At 55.2% G+C, this 25,342-nt stretch overlaps 1 protein-coding gene across 1 annotated transcript in view; it reads left to right on the forward strand.

Moving 5' to 3' along the window:
- Positions 1-24,227, forward strand: part of LOC142907974 (uncharacterized) — a 42,936-nt gene extending 18,709 nt beyond the window's left edge. The window contains exons 3-9 of the mRNA XM_076058035.1: positions 8,305-8,411; positions 11,340-11,438; positions 13,558-13,671; positions 15,246-15,301; positions 16,716-17,060; positions 18,718-19,530; positions 20,641-24,227. Of these exons, the coding sequence (XP_075914150.1) occupies positions 8,305-8,411; positions 11,340-11,438; positions 13,558-13,671; positions 15,246-15,301; positions 16,716-17,060; positions 18,718-19,530; positions 20,641-20,742 (1,636 nt within the window). The 3' untranslated portion in view covers positions 20,743-24,227. The remainder of the gene's footprint in view (positions 1-8,304; positions 8,412-11,339; positions 11,439-13,557; positions 13,672-15,245; positions 15,302-16,715; positions 17,061-18,717; positions 19,531-20,640) is intronic.
- Positions 24,228-25,342: the final 1,115 nt, after the last annotated feature.

Raw genomic sequence — 25,342 nt, forward strand, 5'->3', positions numbered from 1 at the left:
TGTAACCCCCTTGTGTAACCCTCTTGTGTAACCCTCTTGTGTAACCCCCTTGTGTAACCCCTCCCTTGTGGAACAACCCCTTGTGTAACCCCCTTGTGTAACCCCCCATTGTGTAACCCCCCTTGTGTAACAACCCCCGTGTGTAACCCTCTTGTGTATCCCCCTTGTGTAACCCCCTTGTGTAACAACTCCCTTGTGTAACCCCCTTGTGTAACAACTCCCTTGTGTAACAACTCCCTTGTGTAACCCCCTTGTGTAACAACCCCTTGTGTAACCCACTTGTGTAACCCCCTTGTGTAACCCCCTTGTGTAACAACCCCCTTGTGTAACCCCGTTGTGTAACCCCCCTTTTGTATCCCCCCTTGTGTAACCACCTTGTGTAACCCCCTTGTGTAACAACCCTTGTGTACCCCCCTTGTCTAACCCCCCTTTTGTAACCCCCTTGTGTAACCCCCTTGTGTAACAACCCCTTGTGTAACACCCCCTTGTGTAACCCCCTTGTGTAACAACCCCTTGTGTAACCCCCTTGTGTAACAACCCTTGTGTAACCCCCTTGTGTAACCCCCTTGTGTAACAACCCCTTGTGTAACCCCCTTGTGTAACCCCCTTGTGTAAACCCCTTGTGTAACCCTCCTTGTGTAACAACCCCTTGTGTAACACCCCCTTGTGTAACCCCCCTTGTGTAACAACCCTTGTGTAACCCTCTTGTGTAACCCTCTTGTGTAACCCCCTTGTGTAACCCCTCCCTTGTGTAACAACCCCTTGTGTAACCCCCTTGTGTAACCCTCTTGTGTAACCCCTTTGTGTAACAACCCCTTGTGTAACCCCTCTTGTGTAACCCCTCTTGTGTAACCCCCTTGTGTAACCCCCTTGTGTAACCCTCTTGTGTAACCCTCTTGTGTAACCCCCTTGTGTAACCCCTCCCTTGTGTAACAACCCCTTGTGTAACAACCCCTTGTGTAACCCTCTTGTGTAACCCTCTTGTGTAACCCCTTGTGTAACCCCCTTGTGCAACCCCTTTGTGTAACCCCCCCCTTGTGTAACCCCTCTTGTGGAACCCCCTTGTGTAACAACCCCCTTGTGTAACCCCCTTGTGTAACACCCCCTTGTGTAACCCCTTTTGTGTAACTCCCCCTTGTGTAACAACCCTTGTGTAACCCCCTTGTGTAACAACCCTTGTGTAACCCCCTTGTGTAACCCCCCTTGTGTAACCCCTTGTGTAACCCCCTTGTGTAACAGCCCTTGTGTAACCCCCTTGTGTAACCTCCTTGTGTACCCCTCTTGTGTAACACCCCTTGTTTAACCCCCTTGTGTAACCCTCTTGTGTAACCCCCTTGTGTAACCCTCTTGTGTAACCCCCTTGTGTAACCCCCTTGTGTAACAACCCCTTGTGTAACCCCCTTGTGTAACAACCCCTTGTGTAACCCTCTTGTGTAACCCCCCCCTTGTGTAACCCCCCTTGTGTAACAACCCCCTTGTGTAACCCTCTTGTGTAACCCCTTTGTGCAACAACCCCCTTGTGTAACCCCCTTGTGTAACCCCCTTGTGTAACAACCCCCTTGTGTAACCCCCTTGTGTAACAACCCCTTGTGTAACCCGCTTGTGTAACCCCCTTGTGTAACCCCCTTGTGTAACAACCCCCTTGTGTAACCCCCTTGTGTAACAACCCTTGTGTAACAACCCTTGTGTAACCCCCTTGTGTAACCCCCTTGTGTAACCCCCTTGTGTAACCCCCTTGTGTAACAACCCCTTGTGTAACCCCCTTGTGTAACAACCTCTTTGTGTAACAACCTCTTGTGTAACCCCCTTGTGTAACAACCCCCTTGTGTAACCCCCTTGTGTAACAACCCTTGTGTACCCCTCTTGTGTAACCCTCTTGTGTAACCCCCTTGTGTAACCCCCTTGTGTAACAACCCCTTGTGTAACCCCCTTGTGTAACAACCTCTTTGTGTAACAACCTCTTGTGTAACCCCCTTGTGTAACCCCCCCTTGTGTAACCCCCCTTGTGTAACAACCCTCTTGTGTAACCCTCTTGTGTAACCCCCTTGTGTAACAACCCCCTTGTGTAACCCCCTTGTGTAACAACCCCCTTGTGTAACCCCCTTGTGTAACAACCCCTTGTGTAACCCCCTTGTGTAACCCTCTTGTGTAACCCCCCTTGTGTAACCCCCCTTGTGTAACAACCCTTGTGTACCCCCCTTGTGTAACCCCCTTGTGTAACCCCACTTTTGTAACCCCCCCTCGTGTAACCCCCTTGTGTAACCCCCTTGTCTAACCCCCCTTTTGTAACCCCCTTGTGTAACCCCCTTGTGTAACAACCCCTTGTGTAACACCCCCTTGTGTAACCCCCTTGTGTAACAACCCCTTGTGTAACCCCCTTGTGTAACAACCCTTGTGTAACCCCCTTGTGTAACCCCCTTGTGTAAACCCCTTGTGTAACCCCCTTGTGTAACAACCCCTTGTGTAACCCCCTTGTGTAACCCCCTTGTGTAAACCCCTTGTGTAACCCCCCTTGTGTGACAACCCTTGTGTAACCCTCTTGTGTAACCCTCTTGTGTAACCCCCTTGTGTAACCCCTCCCTTGTGTAACAACCCCTTGTGTAACAACCCCTTGTGTAACCCCCTTGTGTAACCCCCTTGTGTAACCCCTTTGTGTAACCCCCCTTGTGTAACAACCCTTGTGTACCCCCCTTGTGTAACCCCACTTTTGTAACCCCCCCTCGTGTAACCCCCTTGTGTAACCCCCTTGTCTAACCCCCCTTTTGTAACCCCCTTGTGTAACCCCCTTGTGTAACCCCCTTGTGTAACAACCCCTTGTGTAACACCCCCTTGTGTACCCCCCTTGTGTAACAACCCCTTGTGTAACCCCCTTGTGTAACAACCCTTGTGTAACAACCCTTGTGTAACCCCTTGTGTAACAACCCTTGTGTAACCCCCTTGTGTAACCCCCTTGTGTAAACCCCTTGTGTAACCCCCTTGTGTAACAACCCCTTGTGTAACCCCCTTGTGTAAACCCCTTGTGTAACCCCCCTTGTATGACAACCCTTGTGTAACCCTCTTGTGTAACCCTCTTGTGTAACCCCCTTGTGTAACCCCTCCCTTGTGTAACAACCCCTTGTGTAACAACCCCTTGTGTAACAACCCCTTGTGTCACCCCCTTGTGTAACCCCTTTGTGTACCAACCCCTTGTGTAACTCCCTTGTGTAACACCCTTGTGTAACCCCTCTTGCGTAAGCCCCTTGTGTAACCCCCTTGTGTAACCCCCTTGTGTAACAACTCCTTGTGTAACCCCCTTGTGTAACCCCCTTGTGTAACCCTCTTGTGTAACCCCCTTGTGTAACCCCTCCCTTGTGTAACAACCCCTTGTGTAACAACCCCTTGTGTAACCCTCTTGTGTAACCCCTTGTGTAACCCCCTTGTGCAACCCCTTTGTGTAACCCCCCCTTGTGTAACCCCTCTTGTGGAACCCCCTTGTGTAACAACCCCCTTGTGTAACACCCCTTTGTGTAACCCCTCTTTGTGTAACCCCCCCTTGTGTAACCCCCTTGTGTAACCCCCCCTTGTGTAACCCCCCCTTGTGTAACCCCCTTGTGTAACCCCCCTTGTGTAACAACCCTTATGTAACCCCCTTGTGTAACCCTCTTGTGTAACCCTCTTGTGCAACCCCCTTGTGTAACCCCCTTGTGTAACTCCTCTTGTGTAACCCCCTTGTGTAACCCCCTTGTGTAACCCCCTTGTGTAACAACCCCTTGTGTAACCCCCTTGTGTAACAACCCCTTGTGTAACCCCCTTGTGTAAACCCCTTGTGTAACCCCCCTTGTGTAACAACCCTCTTGTGTAACCCCCTTGTGTAACCCCCTTGTGTAACAACTCCTTGTGTAACCCTCTTGTGTAACCCCCTTGTGTAACCCCCTTGTGTAACCCTCTTGTGTAACCCTCTTGTGTAACCCCTCCCTTGTGTAACAACCCCTTGTGTAACAACCCCTTGTGTAACCCTCTTGTGTAACCCCTTGTGTAACCCCCTTGTGCAACCCCTTTGTGTAACCCCCCCCCCCTTGTGTAACCCCTCTTGTGGAACCCCCTTGTGTAACAACCCCCTTGTGTAACACCCCTTTGTGTAACCCCTCTTGTGTAACCCCCCCCTTGTGTAACCCCCTTGTGTAACCCCCCTTGTGTAACCCCCCCCTTGTGTAACCCCCTTGTGTAACCCCCCTTGTGTAACAACCCTTGTGTAACCCCCTTGTGTAACCCCCTTGTGTAACCCCCTTGTGTAACAACTCCTTGTGTAACCCCCTTGTGTAACCCCCTCGTGTAACCCCCTTGTGTAACCCTCTTGTGTAACCCTCTTGTGTAACCCCCTTGTGTAACCCCTCCCTTGTGGAACAACCCCTTGTGTAACAACCCCTTGTGTAACCCTCTTGTGTAACCCCTTGTGTAACCCCCTTGTGCAACCCCTTTGTGCAACCCCTTTTTGTGTAACCCCCCCCTTGTGTAACCCCTCTTGTGGAACCCCCTTGTGTAACAACCCCCTTGTGTAACACCCCTTTGTGTAACCCCTCTTGTGTAACCCCCCTTGTGTAACCCCCTTGTGTAACCCCCCCTTGTGTAACCCCCCTTGTGTAACCCCCTTGTGTAACCCCCCTTGTGTAACAACCCTTGTGTAACCCCCTTGTGTAACCCTCTTGTGTAACCCTCTTGTGCAACCCCCTTGTGTAACCCCCTTGTGTAACCCCCTTGTGTAACCCCCTTGTGTAACAACCCCTTGTGTAACCCCCTTGTGTAACCCCCTTGTGTAACAACCCCTTGTGTAACCCCCTTGTGTAACCCCCTTGTGTAAACCCCTTGTGTAACCCCCCTTGTGTAACAACCCTCTTGTGTAACCCCCTTGTGTAACCCCCTTGTGTAACAACTCCTTGTGTAACCCTCTTGTGTAACCCCCTTGTGTAACCCTCTTGTGTAACCCTCTTGTGTAACCCCCTTGTGTAACCCCTCCCTTGTGTAACAACCCCTTGTGTAACAACCCCTTGTGTAACCCTCTTGTGTAACCCCTTGTGTAACCCCCTTGTGCAACCCCTTTGTGTAACCCCCCCCTTGTGTAACCCCTCTTGTGGAACCCCCTTGTGTAACAACCCCCTTGTGTAACACCCCTTTGTGTAACCCCTCTTGTGTAACCCCCCCTTGTGTAACCCCCTTGTGTAACCCCCCTTGTGTAACCCCCCCCCCCCCCCCTTGTGTAACCCCCCTTGTGTAACAACCCTTGTGTAACCCCCTTGTGTAACCCTCTTGTGTAACCCTCTTGTGCAACCCCTTTGTGTAACCCCCTTGTGTAACTCCTCTTGTGTAACCCCTTGTGTAACCCCCTTGTGTAACCCCCTTGTGTAACAACCCCTTGTGTAACCCCCTTGTGTAACAACCCCTTGTGTAACCCCCTTGTGTAAACCCCTTGTGTAACCCCCCTTGTGTAACAACCCTCTTGTGTAACCCCCTTGTGTAACCCCCTTGTGTAACAACCCCCTTGTGTAACCCCCTTGTGTAACAACCCCTTGTGTAACACCCCCTTGTGTATCCCCCTTGTGTAACAACCCCTTGTGTAACCCCCTTGTGTAACAACCCTTGTGTAACCCCCTTGTGTAACAACCCTTGTGTAACCCCCTTGTGTAACCCCCTTGTGTAAACCCCTTGTGTAACCCCCTTGTGTAACAACCCCTTGTGTAACCCCCTTGTGTAAACCCCTTGTGTAACCCCCCTTGTGTGACAACCCTTGTGTAACCCTCTTGTGTAACCCTCTTGTGTAACCCCCTTGTGTAACCCCTCCCTTGTGTAACCCCCCTTGTGTAACAACCCCTTGTGTAACAACCCCTTGTGTAACCCCCTTGTGTAACCCCTTTGTGTACCAACCCCTTGTGTAACTCCCTTGTGTAACGCCCTTGTGTAACCCCTCTTGCGTAAGCCCCTTGTGTAACCCCCTTGTGTAACCCCCTTGTGTAACAACTCCTTGTGTAACCCCCTTGTGTAACCCCCTTGTGTAACCCTCTTGTGTAACCCCCTTGTGTAACCCCTCCCTTGTGTAACAACCCCTTGTGTAACAACCCCTTGTGTAACCCTCTTGTGTAACCCCTTGTGTAACCCCCTTGTGCAACCCCTTTGTGTAACCCCCCCTTGTGTAACCCCTCTTGTGGAACCCCCTTGTGTAACAACCCCCTTGTGTAACACCCCTTTGTGTAACCCCTCTTTGTGTAACCCCCCCTTGTATAACCCCCTTGTGTAACCCCCCCTTGTGTAACCCCCCCTTGTGTAACCCCCTTGTGTAACCCCCCTTGTGTAACAACCCTTATGTAACCCCCTTGTGTAACCCTCTTGTGTAACCCTCTTGTGCAACCCCCTTGTGTAACCCCCTTGTGTAACCCTCTTGTGTAACCCCCTTGTGTAACCCCCTTGTGTAACCCCCTTGTGTAACAACCCCTTGTGTAACCCCCTTGTGTAACAACCCCTTGTGTAACCCCCTTGTGTAAACCCCTTGTGTAACCCCCCTTGTGTAACAACCCTCTTGTGTAACCCCCTTGTGTAACCCCCTTGTGTAACAACTCCTTGTGTAACCCTCTTGTGTAACCCCCTTGTGTAACCCCCTTGTGTAACCCTCTTGTGTAACCCTCTTGTGTAACCCCTCCCTTGTGTAACAACCCCTTGTGTAACAACCCCTTGTGTAACCCTCTTGTGTAACCCCTTGTGTAACCCCCTTGTGCAACCCCTTTGTGTAACCCCCCCCCCCCCCTTGTGTAACCCCTCTTGTGGAACCCCCTTGTGTAACAACCCCCTTGTGTAACACCCCTTTGTGTAACCCCTCTTGTGTAACCCCCCCTTGTGTAACCCCCTTGTGTAACCCCCCTTGTGTAACAACCCTTGTGTAACCCCCTTGTGTAACCCCCTTGTGTAACCCCCTTGTGTAACCCCCTTGTGTAACAACTCCTTGTGTAACCCCCTTGTGTAACCCCCTCGTGTAACCCCCTTGTGTAACCCTCTTGTGTAACCCTCTTGTGTAACCCCCTTGTGTAACCCCTCCCTTGTGGAACAACCCCTTGTGTAACAACCCCTTGTGTAACCCTCTTGTGTAACCCCTTGTGTAACCCCCTTGTGCAACCCCTTTGTGTAACCCCCCCTTGTGTAACCCCTCTTGTGGAACCCCCTTGTGTAACAACCCCCTTGTGTAACACCCCTTTGTGTAACCCCTCTTGTGTAACCCCCCTTGTGTAACCCCCTTGTGTAACCCCCCCTTGTGTAACCCCCCTTGTGTAACCCCCTTGTGTAACCCCCCTTGTGTAACAACCCTTGTGTAACCCCCTTGTGTAACCCTCTTGTGTAACCCCCTTGTGTAACCCCCTTGTGTAACCCCCTTGTGTAACCCCCTTGTGTAACAACCCCTTGTGTAACCCCCTTGTGTAACCCCCTTGTGTAACAACCCCTTGTGTAACCCCCTTGTGTAACCCCCTTGTGTAAACCCCTTGTGTAACCCCCCTTGTGTAACAACCCTCTTGTGTAACCCCCTTGTGTAACCCCCTTGTGTAACAACTCCTTGTGTAACCCTCTTGTGTAACCCCCTTGTGTAACCCCCTTGTGTAACCCTCTTGTGTAACCCCCTTGTGTAACCCCTCCCTTGTGTAACAACCCCTTGTGTAACAACCCCTTGTGTAACCCTCTTGTGTAACCCCTTGTGTAACCCCCTTGTGCAACCCCTTTGTGTAACCCCCCCCTTGTGTAACCCCTCTTGTGGAACCCCCTTGTGTAACAACCCCCTTGTGTAACACCCCTTTGTGTAACCCCTCTTGTGTAACCCCCTCTTGTGTAACCCCCTTGTGTAACAACCCCCTTGTGTAACACCCCTTTGTGTAACCCCTCTTGTGTAACCCCCCCTTGTGTAACCCCCTTGTGTAACCCCCCTTGTGTAACCCCCCCCCCCCCCCCCCCCTTGTGTAACCCCCCTTGTGTAACAACCCTTGTGTAACCCCCTTGTGTAACCCTCTTGTGTAACCCTCTTGTGCAACCCCTTTGTGTAACCCCCTTGTGTAACTCCTCTTGTGTAACCCCTTGTGTAACCCCCTTGTGTAACCCCCTTGTGTAACAACCCCTTGTGTAACCCCCTTGTGTAACAACCCCTTGTGTAACCCCCTTGTGTAAACCCCTTGTGTAACCCCCCTTGTGTAACAACCCTCTTGTGTAACCCCCTTGTGTAACCCCCTTGTGTAACAACCCTGTTGTGTAACCCCCTTGTGTAACCCCCTTTTGTAACAACCCCCTGTGTCTCTCCAGCCTGCGTCCACATGCATTCTGCCGGGCCTACATCAATTTCTCGTCGAGCGAGGGCGTCCTGGAGTTCAGGGATCGGTTTGACGGCTACGTCTTCATCAACGAGAAAGGTGACTGATCAGGGTGGCTGGGGCCGTGACATCCACCAGGCACGCAGCCGGGCGGATGGTGGTGGTGGTGGTGGCGGCGGTGGTGGCGGCGGCGGCGGCGGCGGTGGTGGTGGTGGTGTTGGTAGCGGCGGTGGTGGTGGTGGTGGCGGCGGTGGTGGTGGCGGTGGCGGTGGCGGTGGTGGCGGCGGTGGTGGTGGTGGTGTTGGTAGCGGCGGTGGTGGTGGTGGTGGCGGCGGTGGTGGTGGCGGTGGCGGTGGCGGCGGTGGTGGTGGTGGTGGTAGCGGCGGTGGCGGTGGAGGCGGTGGTGGTGGTGTTGGGGGTCCTGAGCAAAAACAACCCCCTACCTCCTCGTGGTGCCGGACGGCAACGCTGTGGTGAGCACTGCAATGGGGGGAGGGCCAACTTAGATTGGCCCTTCCCTTCATGGCGTTTGTAACCACCACAGCGGTATAAACGGAGGCTCTGGATGGGTGCGAGGGGCTGGTAACCCCTCCAACTTAAATTAACTACCGCTAAACTACGATGCAATAACTTATTAAGCTTGTGCCAGAGACCCCGGCCAAACCAAATTTGGCGGAGCCATTAGATTGAATCCTTACCCTTGGGGCTCCAAGGGTAAGGATTCAATCTAATGGCTCCGCCAAATTCAAAAAACCGCTACGTGTGGCCACGTGGAATGTTCAAACGCTCACTGCGGAGGAGAGGCTGCCACTCCCCTGTCGGGAGCTGGACCGGTACCGCCTGGGTTTCTGTGGTATTCAGGAGGTCCGGTGGATTGGCTCTGGCTCCTGCCACCATGAGGGGTGGACAGTCCTCTTCTCGGGGCAGGAGACTGCCAAACAACAGGGAGTGGCTCTTATTCTGAACAAAAGAATGAAGGGGGCGTGGGAGCGTGGCGGTGAGGTGTGGGACGCTGTAAGCCCCAGGATATTTGGGCTCGCCTTCCCATCAACCAGAGGCGAGGAGTGGTGGTCGTGGTTACTTATGCCTGCACCGAAGACGAATAGCCATGGAGGGAGCAGGCAAGGCCGATGAGTCAGATGCCTTCTATGACCACCTGTCACAGGTGCTAGCCAAAGTGGCCCCTTGGGATAGTCATCTTGTTGGGTGACTTCAATGCCCAAGTTGGTCCTGATGCTGGCTCCTGGTCTGGAGTGATTAGAAGGCATGGGCCAGATCAGCTCAATAACAACGGCAGGAGGCTGCTAGATTTTTGTGCAGCCCATGGGCTTGTAATTACCAACACGCTGTTCCAGCATCAGCGCATCCACACAACATCATAGATGCATGCCGGGTCCAAGCAAGAACATCTGCTGGACTACATAGTGACGGAAAAGCGGATGCGGGCCCATGTCCTTAACACCAGGACCTACCATGGAGCTGATCTGCCCACTGACCATCGACTTGTCATCTGTAAGATGCACCTGCCATTCTTCCACTCCGGTGATGGGTGTACACCCAGGACCCCATTCAAACCCTTAGTGACCTGGTCTCAGCTAGCTGATGATCATCGCTTGCGGCTGGGGTTTGCATCGTCCCCAACTCCTGATGTCGAGGGGAAATGGGCGATGTTTAGGACTGTGGCTCATGCAGCTGCAATGGCTGCTTTGGGTACACGGTCCAGACCTCCCCAGAGACCCTGGCTGACAGAGGAGGTGGTCAAGCTGGCTGAGAAAAAGCGACAGGCCCACTTTCATCGGCTACAGCATCCCACTTTCATCGGCTACAGCATCCCACGTCGGAGAATGAGGAGGCTCACCGCAACCTTCGCTTGGAGGCTCGGAGAGCCGTGAGGTGCTGCAAGGATGGGTTGTGGTCGCGGGTTGCTGAGGAGATGGAGTCTGCCTCAATGGCCCGCGATCACAAATCGCTCTTTAATTCCATAAAAAAGTAACCTGCAGCGCCACTCCTATTACCATCATCAGGGGAAAAGACGGTGATCCAATCGCTGACCCCCAGGAACAAGTTTACAGATTTGCTGAGCATTTCTGTGAGGTCCTGGGGGAGGGGAAATTCCTCAGCCTGGAAAACAACATGGGACAAAGTGGAGATGACCCTGCCGAAGCTGCAGTGCCTCAAATATTGGAAGAAGATGTCACCCCCTGTGAGTGGCTGGCTGAGGTGCCATCTGTCTGAGACCAGGAAAGGGACCGGACAGAGATGATCTCCTAAGCGAAATGCTGAGGGAGGGTGGCGTTTGTGCACAGACTGCCCTACATGACATCATAACAACAGTTGGATCACTGGACGGTTTCCGCTGGATTGGAAGGATGCCCTGGTGGTCCCCCTCTTTAAGAAGAGGAACCGCATAGACTCTAACAATTACAGGGGAATCTCACTCCTCAGTGTGCTGGGAAAGGTCGTGGCAAGGATTATTCAACATCGCTTTGCCAGGCACGCTGAGGAGAGGCTTGCGGAGCCCCAATGCGGTTTCAGGAAAGGGCGGTCCTGCACAGATGTCATATTTTCTGTCCGTCTGCTCCAGCAGAGGTGTAGGGAATTCCAGCAAGACCTACATTTTTGCTTTATTGACCTGGTCAAGGCCTATGATACCATCAGTAGGCCTGGGCTCTGGGTTGTTCTTCGTGTTTTTGTGATGGCGGCACTGAAGATGGCGGTGGTGGTGGTGTTGATGGTGGTGGGGTTAATGGTGAATGGTGGCGGTGGTGGATGGTAGTGTTGGCGATGGCCTTGGTGGAGGTGGCGTTGATGGTGGTGGTGTTGGTGGTGGTGTCGTTGGTGGAGGTGGTGTTGATGGTGGTGGTGTTGGTGGTGGTGTCGTTGGTGGAGGTGGCGTTGATGGTGGTGGTGTCGTTGGTGGTGATGGTGGGCCTTACCTGGTAAAAATAGTTACGAAAAAAATGTTTTACTTTTTACTGCGCTCTTGTGTGGCTGCTGCTGCTGCTGCTCCTGCTCCACGCCTCTCAGGCCAAGAGTTCCCGGCCGTGGTGGAGTTTGCCGCCTTCCAGAAGATACCAAAGAAGCGAGTGCGCAAGAGAGACGCCAAGTGCGGAACCATCGAAGAAGGCAGGTCGCTAGAAAAGCCTCCCGTGTGGGGGCCCCCTCTCTGTCGCCACTGGGGAGCCAAGGGCTCCGGTGTGTGTGGATGTGTGACGTGAGTGAGTGGGTGGGTGAGTGGCTGGGTGAGTGGCTGAGTGACTGAGTGAGTGGGTGGTTGAGTGAGTTCGTTGAGTGAATGAGTGAGTGGGTGAGTGAAAATACGCTTGCGAAACGTGGACCCCCCTCTAATGGAACAGCTGCGCCGGTTAGAAACATTCAGACTGCCTTCCCTACGATCCATCCTGGGTTTGACCAGCAGGCTGGATTGTGTGAGGAGCTCACAAATCATAGAAAGATCTGGGCACATTTCCATCAGTGAGCTCCTCCGGCAGGCAAGGCTGAGTTGGCCGGGTCATGTAGCCCGCATGCCCAGTCACCGCATGCCCAAACAGCTTCTGTTTGGCCGCATAGAGGGGGTTAAATGGGCACGACATGGGCTGGAGATGAGATGGAGCTGATGCGGTACGGGAGGACGTGGAGCTGAGTGGACTTGCCGATGACCGGTACCAGCAGTGTCAAGATCGGCCTCTGTGGAGGAGGCTCGTGAAGGACGCTACTGGGCAGTTGGAGGCAGTCGCCCTCCAACAACAATGGAGGGCGGAGGAGCGACGCTCACAACAACCAGCGGAGCGCCCGGAGGCTAAAATTCAGCAAGTTGGAACAGTAGGGGGGTACAGGTGTTGCTATCGGCCAGTCGTCTCAGTCATTCGACCCATGGCACCTGGGTCTGTCCCGAGACCTCCTGTCAGCAGCGAGCCTTCGACACTTCACGTGGGCTCAAAGTGCACCTGGCCTGGCACAGGCGCTGTGGTGACGTCACCGTCACTTAGTAGCAAATGGTAGGTATAGTTAGTGGGTGAGTGGGTGGGTGGGTGGTAGCTGAGTTGGTGAGTGGGTGAGTGGGTAGGTGAGTGGGTGAGTGGGTGGGTGGTAGCTGAGTGGGTGGGTGGTAGCTGAGTGGGTGGCTGAGTGGGTGAGTGGACGCATTTAAAAGGCAATGCTTACATTATCAGAGCGTGTTTGTTTTGCCACAAGTACGTGTGGTTAATGCAGACTTCACGCCTTGCAATGTGTGTGTGTGTCCAGTTGGTGTTTGAACATCTTAACACAGATCCTGTTCTATGACCATATTTGGAGTAAAGCCTGACCCTTGACCTGAAGCCTGACCCTTGACTTGTAGCCTGACCCTTGGCTTGAAGCCTGACCCTTGACTTGTAGCCTAACCCTTGACTTGTAGCCTGACCCTTGACTTGTAGCCTAACCCTTGGCTTGAAGCCTGACCCTTGACTTGAAGCCTGACCCTTGACTTGAAGCCTGACCCTTGACTTGTAGCCTGACCCTTGACTTGAAGCCTGACCCTTGACTTGTAGCCTGACCCTTGACTTGAAGCCTGACCCTTGACTTGAAGCCTGACCCTTGACTTGTAGCCTGACCCTTGACTTGTAGCCTGACCCTTGACTTGTAGCCTGACCCTTGACTTGTAGCCTAACCCTTGACTTGTAGCCTGACCCTTGGCTTGAAGCCTGACCCTTGACTTGTAGCCTAACACTTGGCTTGAAGCCTGACCCTTGACTTGAAGCCTGACCCTTGACTTGAAGCCTGACCCTTGACTTGTAGCCTGACCCTTGGCTTGAAACCTGACCCTTGACTTGAAGCCTGACCCTTGACTTGAAGCCTGACCCTTGACTTGAAGCCTGACCCTTGACTTGTAGCCTGACCCTTGACTTGTAGCCTGACCCTTGACTTGTAGCCTGACCCTTGGCCTGAAGCCTGACCCTTGACCTGAAGCCTGACCCTTGACCTGCAGCCTGACCCTTGACCTGAAGCCTGACTCTAATCACATGTTTTTGTTGTTGTTGTGATTGATCGCGACGCCGCCACGACAGATGAAGACTTAAATTTTGATTTAAAGCTTTCGTGACTGCAGTAATTCATATTCTTAGTTTTTTCGGTAAAGTCACGTTGAAGAGAAACAACAAAATTACAAAATATATATAAAACAATAAAAAATTTTTTATTGTTTTATATATATTTTGTAATTTTTGTTGTTTCTCTTCAACGTGACTTTACCGAAAAAACTAAGAAGATGAAGACTTCTCGCGCTTCCTGGAAAGCTGCAGGGAGCAGACCGACGACGGAGGAGCCAAGAACCCCGAGCAGTTGCTGGAGGAGGTGGAAGCCCGGACTCGGGAGATGGGCAGTGAGTCTGGGGGAGATGGGCAGTGAGTCTGGGGGTGATGGGCAGTGAGTCTGGGGGAGATGGGCAGTGAGTCTGGGGGAGATGGGCAGTGAGTCTGGGGGAGATGGGCAGTGAGTCTGGGGGAGATGGGCAGTGAGTCTGGGGGTGATGGGGAGATGGGGAGTGAGTCTGGGGGTGATGGGCAGTGAGTCTGGGGGAGATGGGGAGATGGGCAGTGAGTCTGGGGGAGATGGGCAGTGAGTCTGGGGGTGATGGGCAGTGAGTCTGGGGGAGATGGGGAGATGGGCAGTGAGTCTGGGGGTGATGGGGTGATGGGCAGTGAGTCTGGGAGTGATGGGCAGTGAGTCTGGGGGTGATGGGCAGTGAGTCTGGGGGTGATGGGCAGTGAGTCTGGGGGTGATGGGCAGTGAGTCTGGGGGAGATGGGGAGATGGGCAGTGAGTCTGGGGGAGATGGGCAGTGAGTCTGGGGGTGATGGGCAGTGAGTCTGGGGGAGATGGGGAGATGGGCAGTGAGTCTGGGGGTGATGGGGTGATGGGCAGTGAGTCTGGGAGTGATGGGCAGTGAGTCTGGGGGTGATGGGCAGTGAGTCTGGGGGTGATGGGCAGTGAGTCTGGGGGTGATGGGCAGTGAGTCTGGGGGTTATGGGGAGATGGGCAGTGAGTCTGGGGGTGATGGGCAGTGAGTCTGGGGGAGATGGGCAGTGAGTCTGGGGGTGATGGGCAGTGAGTCTGGGGGAGATGGGCAGTGAGTCTGGGGGTGATGGGCAGTGAGTCTGGGGGTGATGGGCAGTGAGTCTGGGGGTGATGGGGAGATGGGCAGTGAGTCTGGGGGAGATGGGCAGTGAGTCTGGGGGAGATGGGCAGTGAGTCTGGGGGAGATGGGCAGTGAGTCTGGGGGTGATGGGCAGTGAGTCTGGGGGTGATGGGCAGTGAGTCTGGGGGAGATGGGCAGTGAGTCTGGGGGTGATGGGCAGTGAGTCTGGGGGAGATGGGCAGTGAGTCTGGGGGTGATGGGCAGTGAGTCTGGGGGAGATGGGCAGTGAGTCTGGGGGTGATGGGCAGTGAGTCTGGGGGTGATGGGCAGTGAGTTTGGGTGTGATGGGGTGATGGGCAGTGAGTCTGGGGGAGATGGGGTGATGGGGAGATGGGCAGTGAGTCTGGGGGTGATGGGCAGTGAGTCTGGGGGTGATGGGGTGATGGGGAGATGGGCAGTGAGTCTGGGGGTGATGGGCAGTGAGTCTGGGGGTGATGAGGTGATGGGGAGATTGGGCAGTGAGTCTGGGGGTGATGGGCAGTGAGTCTGGGGGTGATGGGGAGATGGGGAGATGGGCAGTTAGTCTGTGGGAGATGGGCAGTGAGTCTGGGGGTGATGGGGAGATGGGCAGTGAGTCTGGGGGTGATGGGAGATGGGCAGTGAGTCCGAAGAGAGAGGAGTGGAGGCGGTGGGTAGCTCTAGTGGCGCACGTTCGTGATGTCCGTCCGCTGCTCGCCGAGCTGTGTAACAGCGCCGTTATGCAACGTAGCGGACACCGCCGCCACGCGTTAACACCGCACTTTGTTGTTTGTGTTGCAGCGAATAAATCGACACCTCTGCTGGAATATATCAAGAACAAAATGCTGGAGAAACAGGTAGATTTAGTGTTGTACGTGTGTGTGACCGAGTGTACGTGTGTGTGTGTGTGACCGAGTGTACGTGTGTGTGTGTGACCGAGTGTACGTGTGTGTGTGTGTGACATGAGTGTACATGGTGTACGTGTGTGTGTGTGACTGAGTGTACGTGAGTGTGTGACTGAGTGTACGTGTGTGTATGTGTGTGTGTGTGACCTGAGTGTACATGGTGTACGTGTGTGTGTGTGTGACTGAGTGTACGTGTGTGTGACCGAGTGTACGTGTGTGTGTGTGTGACCGAGTGTACGTGTGTGTGTGAGTGTGTGACCGAGTGTACGTGTGTGTGTGTATGACCGAGTGTACATGTGTGTGTGGCCGAGTGTACGTGTGTGTGTGACCGAGTGTACGTGTGTGTGACTGAGTGTACGTGTGTGTGTGACCGAGTGTACGTGTGTGTGTGTATGACCGAGTGTACGTGTGTGTGTGGCCGAGTGTACGTGTGTGTGTGACCGAGTGTACGTGTGTGTGACTGAGTGTACGTGTGTGTGTGACCGAGTGTACGTGTGTGTGTGTATGACCGAGTGTACGTGTGTGTGTGACCGAGTGTAGGTGTGTGTGTGTGACTGAGTGTACGTGTGTGTGTGTGTGTCACTGAGTGTACGTGAGTGTGTGACCGAGTGTACATGTGTGTATGTGTGTGTGTGTGACCTGAGTGTATGAGTGGGTGTGTGTGACTGAGTGTACGTGTGTGCGTGACTGAGTGTACGTGTGTGTGTGACCGAGTGTAGGTGTGTGTGTGTCACTGAGTGTACGTGTGTGTGTGTGTGTCACTGAGTGTACGTGAGTGTGTGACCGAGTGTACATGTGTGTATGTGTGTGTGTGTGACCTGAGTGTATGAGTGGGTGTGTGTGACTGAGTGTACGTGTGTGCGTGACTGAGTGTACGTGTGTGTGTGACCGAGTGTATGTGTGTGTGACCGAGTGTACGTGAGTGCGTGTGTGTCACTGAGTGTACGTGAGTGTGTGTGTGACTGAGTGTACGTGAGTGTGTGACCGAATGTACGTGTGTCTGTGTGACTGAGTGTACGTGTGTGTGTGACCGAGTGTATGTGTGTGTGTGACTGAGTGTACGTGAGTGTGTGTGTGTCACTGAGTGTACGTGAGTGTGTGTGTGACTGAGTGTACGTGAGTGTGTGACCGAGTGTACGTGTGTGTATGTGTGTGTGACCTGAGTGTACATGGTGTACGTGTGTGCGCGTGAGACCGAGTGTATGAGTGGGTGTGTGTGACTGAGTGTACGTGTGTGTGTGTCCGGGTGTACGTGTGTGTGTGTGTGACTGAGTGTACGTGAGTGAGTGTGTGACCGAGTGTTGCATGTTGCCTCCGCCATCGTCACCGCCCTCACCGCCCTCACCGCCCTCACCGCTGTCACCAGCGAGCGAGGGAGGAGCGCTGGGCCGATCGGCGCCGTGTTGACTCTCGCCGATCGGTGGCGGCCGGCGGCGGCGGCGGCGGCGGCGGCGGCGCCATCTCCGGGCACGACCCGCGGCGGCGCTATCGCGGCGCGGCGACGCCGGTGGCGGCGGCGGCGGACGACGCCGCCGGCATCGCCGCCGCCGCCGCCGCCGCCGCGGACGACGCCGCCGTCAGCGGGGGAGGCTCGCGGAGGGTCAGGCCCGAGGCCCGGCCACGGCGGACGGAGCGCCAGCGCGAGAGAGACGGCGCCGTCCACAAGGGTCCCCACGGCACGCAGGGCGGCGCGCCCGCCATGACGGTCAAGGTGAGGCCGTGCCCTGCGTACGTGTCTGTGTGTGTGTCTGTGTGTGTGTCTCTGTGTGTGTCTCTGTGTGTGTCTCTGTGTGTGTGTACGTGTCTCTGTGTCTCTGTGTGTGTCTCTGTGTGTGTGTACGTGTCTCTGTGTCTCTGTGTGTGTCTCTGTGTGTGTCTCTGTGTGTGTCTCTGTGTGTGTCTCTGTGTCTCTGTGTCTCTGTGTGTGTCTCTGTGTCTCTGTGTGTGTCTCTGTGTCTCTGTGTCTCTGTGTGTGTCTCTGTGTGTGTCTCTGTGTGTGTCTCTGTGTCTCTGTGTGTGTCTCTGTGTGTGTCTCTGTGTCTCTGTGTGTCTCTGTGTGTCTGTGTGTGTGTACGTGTCTCTGTGTCTCTGTGTGTGTCTCTGTGTGTGTCTCTGTGTGTGTCTCTGTGTGTGTCTCTGTGTCTCTGTGTGTGTCTCTGTGTGTGTCTCTGTGTCTCTGTGTGTGTCTCTGTGTGTGTCTCTGTGTGTGTCTCTGTGTCTCTGTGTGTGTCTCTGTGTCTCTGTGTGTGTCTCTGTGTGCGCGTGTCTCTGTGCGTGGGGAGCGCTAGTGTAGCGGTTAGCGCTGCTCTGCCCTGTGAACCCGGCGACACAGCCAACACCGCCGGTGACGATTATCTGAACCGGTCCTGGGCCTCCCCTACGTCGACTCAGCCTCAAACGAGTAGCTGGTGTGGCGGTGTGCAGTGAACATCGCCACTAGGGGGAGACAAAGGTGGCCGGGCGTGGTGCTGGTGGCCACCCACCCCCTCGTGTGCCACAGTGCCGGCCTTTATAGGTGCTGCTCGCTAACGGCACTTGCCCCTACAGTCTGTTAAGGCTATATGGGGGATCTTTGTTGTTTTTTTTGCGCGTGCGTGTGTGCGTGTGTGCGTGCGTGCGTGCGTGTGTGCGTGTGTGCGTGTGTGCGTGCGAGTGCTACGCGTGTTTACAGAGATGATTACATATCCATTATTATTCCTGCACGGCGGCCTATGTACAATATAAACAGGTTGCCTTGTGCATGTGCGTGTCTGTGTGTCTGTGTGTCCGCTTGTCTGTGTGTCAACGTGCCTGTGTGTCCATGTGTCCGTGTGTCTGTGTGTCTGTGTCCGTGTGTCCATGTGTCTGTATCCATGCGTCTGTGTGTCTGTGTGTCTGTGTGTCTGTATCCGTGCGTCTGTGTGTCTGTGTGTCTGTGTCCGTGTGTCTGTGTGTCTGTGTGTCTGTGTCCGTGCGTCTGTGTGTCTGTGTGTCTGTGTGTCTGTATCCGTGCGTCTGTGTGTCTGTGTCCGTGCGTCTGTGTGTCTGTGTCCGTGCGTCTGTGTGTCTGTATCCGTGTGTCTGTGTGTCTGTATCCGTGTGTCTGTGTGTCTGTGTCCGTGCGTCTGTGTGTCTGTGCTTCTGCGTGTCTGTGTGTCTGTGTGTCTGTGCGTGTGTGTGTCTGTGTGTCTGTGCGTCTGCGTGTGTGTGTGTGTCTGTGCGTCTGTGTCTGTGTGTCTGTGCGTGTGTGTGTCTGTGTGTCTGTGTGTGTGTCTGTGTCTGTGTGTCTCTGTGTCTCTGTCTGTGTGTCTCTGTGTCTCTGTCTGTGTGTCTCTGTGTCTGTGTCTCTGTGTCTCTGTGTGTCTGTGCGTCCGCGCGCGACCTCCCAGCTGCTGCAAAAGCGCGGCCCCGCCGACCCCTCCGAGGCCAAGGCGGCGGCGCCGTCGCCGTCGCCGCCGTCGCCTCCTCCCCCTGCGCCGCCCCCTCAGGGCGCCGCCTCGGCGGCCCCCGGCCCCCCGGCGTCGCCCGCCGACTCCGAGGGGCGGGAGGCCGCCGGCTGGCCGCGGGAGCGCACGCGGCCCCGCGGGTGGGAGGAGAGCCGGCGCAAGCGGGCCGAGAGGGCGCAGCCCAGCGGCAGGGACGAGCGCGGCGAGGACGGCGGGGGAGGAGGAGGAGGTGGAGGAGGTGGTGGAGGAGGTGGAGGGGGAGGAGGAGGGGGAGGGAGATTCCTCTCGAGTCGAGGCGGGGAGAGAGACGGAGCGAAGGAGGCGGCAAAAGACCGGGACGTCGGCGGCGGCGGCGGCGGCGGCGGCGGCAGGGAGGGCCCGACCAGGGACGCCGCTCGACCGCCGAGCGCGAGGGACTCCGGCGGCGGCGCCCGTTCCGTGAGGCCATCCGCACTGCCCCCGGGCCGGCCTGCTCCTCACCACCACAACCACCAGCAGCAGCAGCAGCAGCCGCAGCCGCAGCAGCAGCAGCAGCAGCAGCACCGGGAACCCCGGCCGGACGCCGGCGCCGACCAGGGGAGGCTCCGGGCGCCGAACGCCGCGGCGGCGCGGAGGCCCCCGAGGGAGGTGGAGGGGGGGCGGGCGAGGGGAGAGCGCGGGGAGAGCGAGGGGAGGCCGGACGGCCGCTCGCCCGACCGCGACGGCGAGCGGGAGCGCCGCAAGGAGGAGGCGAGGACGCGCCGACTCCGGAACAAGGTGACGGTGGGCCTCCCCCTGGGTCGCCACGCACGAACTTCGCCGCCGGTGGGGGGGGGGGGGGGGGGGGAGACAAAGGCGGCCGGGAGCGGCGCGCGGTTTGCCGGCCGCCGCCATCGTGCGTCACGGTGCCGGCCTTCACGGGCGCTGCTGCTGCTGCTGCTGCCGCTCAGCAGCAGCAGCAGCAGCAGCGCTTGCCCCGACAGTCCTGTCGACGGCCGCACGGGGGATCTTCGTCCTCGGCTTGCGCGCGCGTGGAGAGCGGTGGTGCGGCGGTTAGCGCCACGCCGCGCCACGACCCCGGCGAGCCGAGTTCGATTCCCGCTCACGGCCAACGCCGGCGACGATTGTCTGAACCGGTCCCGGGCCTCCACCTAGGTCGGCTCGGCCTCAGTTGAGTAGCTGGTGTAGCGGTGTGTTGTGGTGAACGTCGCCACTGGGGGGGGGAGACAAAGGCGACCGGGCGTGGTGCTGGTAGCCACCCACCCCCCCCCCCTCGTGTGCCACGGCGCTGGTAGCCTTCACAGCACTTGCCCCTACAGCCTGTTAGAGGCTACACGGGGGACCTTTGTCTGTGTCTACCTTCACAGGTGCTGCTGCTACTCACTACTCACAGCACTTGCCCCTACAGCCTGTTAGAGGCTACACGGGGGACCTTTGTCTGTGTCTACCTTCACAGGTGCTGCTGCTACTCGCTACTCACAGCACTTGCCCCTACAGCTTGTTAAAGGCTACACGGGGGACCTTTGTCTGTGTCTACCTTCACAGGTGCTGCTGCTACTCACTACTCACAGCACTTGCCCCTACAGCCTGTTAGAGGCTACACGGGGGACCTTTGTCTGTGTCTACCTTCACAGGTGCTGCTGCTACTCGCTACTCACAGCACTTGCCCCTACAGCTTGTTAAAGGCTACACGGGGGACCTTTGTGTCTACCTTCACAGGTGCTGCTGCTACTCACAGCACTTGCCCCTACAGCCTGTTAGAGGCTACACGGGGGACCTTTGTGTCTACCTTCACAGGTGCTGATGCTACTCGCTAACAGCACTTGCCCCTACAGTGTGTTAAGGCTACACGGGGGATCTTTGTGTGTGTGTGTGCGCGTGCTGTAGGAACGGCCGTCAATCCAGCTGTACACTCCGGGGGGTGGGCGCCGACAGCAAAGACCAGACGTTTCGCAGCCTGGCCAAGAGAAGGACGGCCCAGCCACATAGTGGCTACTGTGTACACACACTTACGCATGTACACACGCACGCACACACTGACACACACAGGCACACACACACGAAGATAAACACACACACTGACGTACACACCGGAGTACACAGGCACACACCGCACAGACAAAGGTCCCCCGTGTAGCCTCTAACAGGGCAAGTGCTGTTTGTGGCGAGTAGCAGCAGCAGCGCCTACGAACCAACCACCCAACATCATCATCAGCCATCACCACCACCCATCATCACCACCACCCATCACCACCACCACCACCACCACCCATCACCACCACCACAAATCATCACCACCACCACCCATCACCACCACCAAAAATCATCACTGCCACCACCACACATCATCATCACCCATCACCACCACCACCCATCACCACCACCACAAATCATCACCACCACCACCCATCACCACCACCAAAAATCATCACTGCCACCACCACACATCATCACCACCACCCATCATCACCACCACCCATCATCATCATCACCACCACCACCATCATCATCACCACCACCACCCATCACCACCACAAATCACCACCACCATCATCACTGCCACCAACACCACCACCATCATCACCACCATCACCACCACAAATCATCACCACCACCACCCACCACCAAAAATCATCACTGCCACCACCACACATCATCACCACCACCCATCATCACCACCACCCATCATCATCATCACCACCACCACCATCATCATCATCACCACCACCACCACCCATCACCACCACAAATCACCACCACCATCATCACTGCCACCAACACCACCACCATCATCACCACCATCACCACCACAAATCATCACCACCACCACCACAAATCATCATCACCACCACCACCACCACACATCATCACCACAAATCATCACCACCACCACACATCATCACCACCACCACCACAAATCATCACCACCACCACACATCATCACCACCACCACCCATCACCACCACCCATCACCACCACAAATCATCACCACCACCCATCATCATCATAGCACACGAGGGGGGTGGGTGGCCAGCACCGTGCCCGCCCGGCCGCCTTTGTCTCCCCAGTGGCGATGTTTGCTACACACCACCACCAGGTGCTTAATTTGAGGCTGAGTCGACCTAGGGGAGGAGGCCCAGGACCGGTTAAGTTATTCGTCGCTGGTGTCGGCCGTGAGCGGGAATCGAACTCGGGTAGCCGGGTTCATAGCGCAACACCGGGCTAACCGCTGCACCACCACTCCCCCCACGCTCACTCAGACACACGGAGACGCGCACACAGAGACACACACACAGAGACACACGCAGAGACGCACACACACAGAGACGCGCACAGAGACGCGCACAGAGACGCGCACAGAGACACGCACACAGAGACACACGCAGAGATGCGCACAGAGACACACACACAGAGACACACAGAGACGCGCACACAGAGACACACACAGAGACGCGCACACAGACACACAAACACACAGACACACAGACACCTCCGCCCTCTCTCCCAGGAATAGCCCTGGAAGAGAGGAAACGGGGGGGGGGGGGGCGGTTATTGTAAGTCATGCTCCCTGGGGGAGGCACAGTCAGACAGACCCAGGTGGGAGCGAGTGGACGGGTGACAGTGTCACAGCCAGACAGACCCAGGTGGGAGTGAGTGGACGGGTGACCGTGTCAGTCAGACAGACCCAGGTGGGAGCGAGTGGACGGGTGACGGTGTCACAGCCAGACCCAGGTGGGAGCGAGTGAACGGCTGACGGCGTCACAGCCAGACAGACCCAGGTGGGAGTGGGTGGACGGGTGACAGTGTCACAGTCAGACAGACCCAGGTGGGAGTGAGTGGACGGGTGACAGTGTCACAGTCAGACAGACCCAGGTGGGTGTGAGTGGACGGCTGACGGCGTCACAGCCAGACAGACCCAGGTGGGAGTGAGTGGACGGGTGACAGTGTCACAGTCAGACAGACCCAGGTGGGAGTGAGTGGACGGGTGACAGTGTCACAGTCAGACAGACCCAGGTGGGAGTGAGTGGACGGGTGACAGTGTCACAGTCAGACAGACCCAGGTGGGAGCGAGTGGACGGGTGACAGTGTCACAGTCAGACAGACCCAGGTGGGAGTGAGTGGACGGGTGTCAGCATCACAGTCAGACAGACCCAGGTGGGAGTGAGTGGACGGGTGACAGTGTCACAGTCAGACAGACCCAGGTGGGAGTGAGTGGATGGGTGACAGTGTCACAGTCAGACAGACCCAGGTGGGTGTGAGTGGACGGCTGACGGCGTCACAGTCAGACAGACCCAGGTGGGAGTGAGTGGACGGGTGACAGCGTCACAGTCAGGCAGACCCAGGTGGGAGTGAGTGGACGGGTGACAGTGTCACAGCCAGACAGACCCAGGTGGGAGTGAGTGGACGGGTGACAGTGTCACAGTCAGACAGACCCAGGTGGGAGCGAGTGGACGGGTGACGGTGTCACAGCCAGACAGATCCAGGTGGGAGCGAGTGGATGGGTGACAGTGTCACAGCCAGACAGACCCAGGTGGGAGTGAGTGGACGGGTGTCAGCGTCACAGCCAGACAGACCCAGGTGGGAGTGGGTGGACGGCTGACAGCGTCACAGTCAGACAGACCCAGGTGGGAGCGAGTGGACGGCTGACAGCGTCACAGTCAGACAGACCGTGCGCACTGTCCCATGGATGGTTGCGTCATCTTGGATGCACAGATTCAAATAAACGTTCTGTGCCTTGACACTTTTTTTTTGCTAATGCGCCCGCCTGCACGCGCGGCGATTTAAAAACACACGCAGCAACATAACCACCACACACACACACACAAACACACGCACGCACGTGCACGCACATATGAACCTCATGGCAGTGCCCCCGGGGGGTCGCGAATGAACGCAATTAATTTATTTTTGGCACACGTAAACGCCGCTAACCACCTGGCGCGGATCCTTCCGTTGCCGCAATCGTCCAAGCGGCGGCGGCGGCGGCGGCGGCGGACGAACGAACGCGCGGAAGAAACGAAACTTTTTAAACTTCGATTGGCGCGGAGCTCGTCGAAGGGGAACAGATCGCCGCGCCGTTCGCCTTGAGCGGACGTGAAATGACGTCGCGACGCAGTTCATGCTACAGCCGTGAGGTTCACATATATACAATGGGTGTAAAAAGGTAATGAAAGGGTGGGTGGGGTGGTGGTGGTGGGGTGGTGGTGGGGGGGGGGGGTCTGTGAGTGTTGCCCCCGCGGTGGTGATTGGTGTCCCGGGGGGGGGGGGAGCGCGTGAAGTTGGAGGGGTACCTCCGACCTGGAAAGGTGGAAACCGCCGGCGCTCGGGATTTGGAGTTGGGATTGCACGGCGAGGGTCTTTGAGACCGAGGGTCGTAGTGGTAACAATGTGCCTTGTCCCTTAGCGGGGTTTGGGGTGGGGAGAGGGAATCTTAAATAATAAAATAAAGATGCCGCCCGCTGTTGAAATTTAAATTCCGTTTCGCCTTCACCCCGGGTCGCTGTCGCAGCCTCGTCAGCTTGCTGCTGTGTGGTTTGAGCGTGTTCCCCTCCCACTGCACTACACACTATACACTACACTATACACTACACTATACACTACACTATACACTACACTACTATACACTACTATACACTACACTATACACTACTATACACTACACTATATACTACACTATACACTACACTATACACTACACTATACACTACACTATACACTACACTTTACACTACACTATACACTACACTATACACTACACTATACACTACACTATACACTACTATACACTACACTATACACTACACTACACACTACACTACACACTACTATACACTACACTATACACTACTATACACTACACTATACACTACACTATACTACACACTACTATACACTACACTATACACTGCACTATACACTACACTATACACCACACTACACTACTATACACTACACTATACACTACACTACACACTACACTATACACTACACTATACACTACACTATACACTACACTATACACTACTATACACTACACTCTACACTACACACTACACTATACACTACTATACACTACACTATACACTACACTTTACACTACACTATACACTACTATACACTACACTATACACTACACTATACACTACTATACACTACACACTACACTATACACTACTATACACTACACTATACACTACACTACACACTACACTATACACTACACTATACACTACACTTTACACTACACTATACACTACTATACACTACACTATACACTACACTATACACTACTATACACTACACACTACACTATACACTACTATACACTACACTATACACTACACTTTACACTACTATACACTACTATACACTACACTATACACTACTATACACTACACTATACACTACTATACACTACACTATATACTACACTATACACTGCACTATACACTACACTATACACTACACTATACACTACTATACACTACACTATACACTACTATACACTACACTATACACTACACTATACACTACACTATACACTACACTATACACTACACTATACACTACACTATACACTACTATATAC

The sequence above is a fragment of the Petromyzon marinus genome, assembly GCF_048934315.1.
Source record: "Petromyzon marinus isolate PM22_M1 ecotype Great Lakes invasive population chromosome 67 unlocalized genomic scaffold, UKy_Petmar_22M1.pri1.0 chr67_unloc.5, whole genome shotgun sequence".
Classification (NCBI taxonomy): Eukaryota; Metazoa; Chordata; class Hyperoartia; order Petromyzontiformes; family Petromyzontidae; genus Petromyzon; species Petromyzon marinus.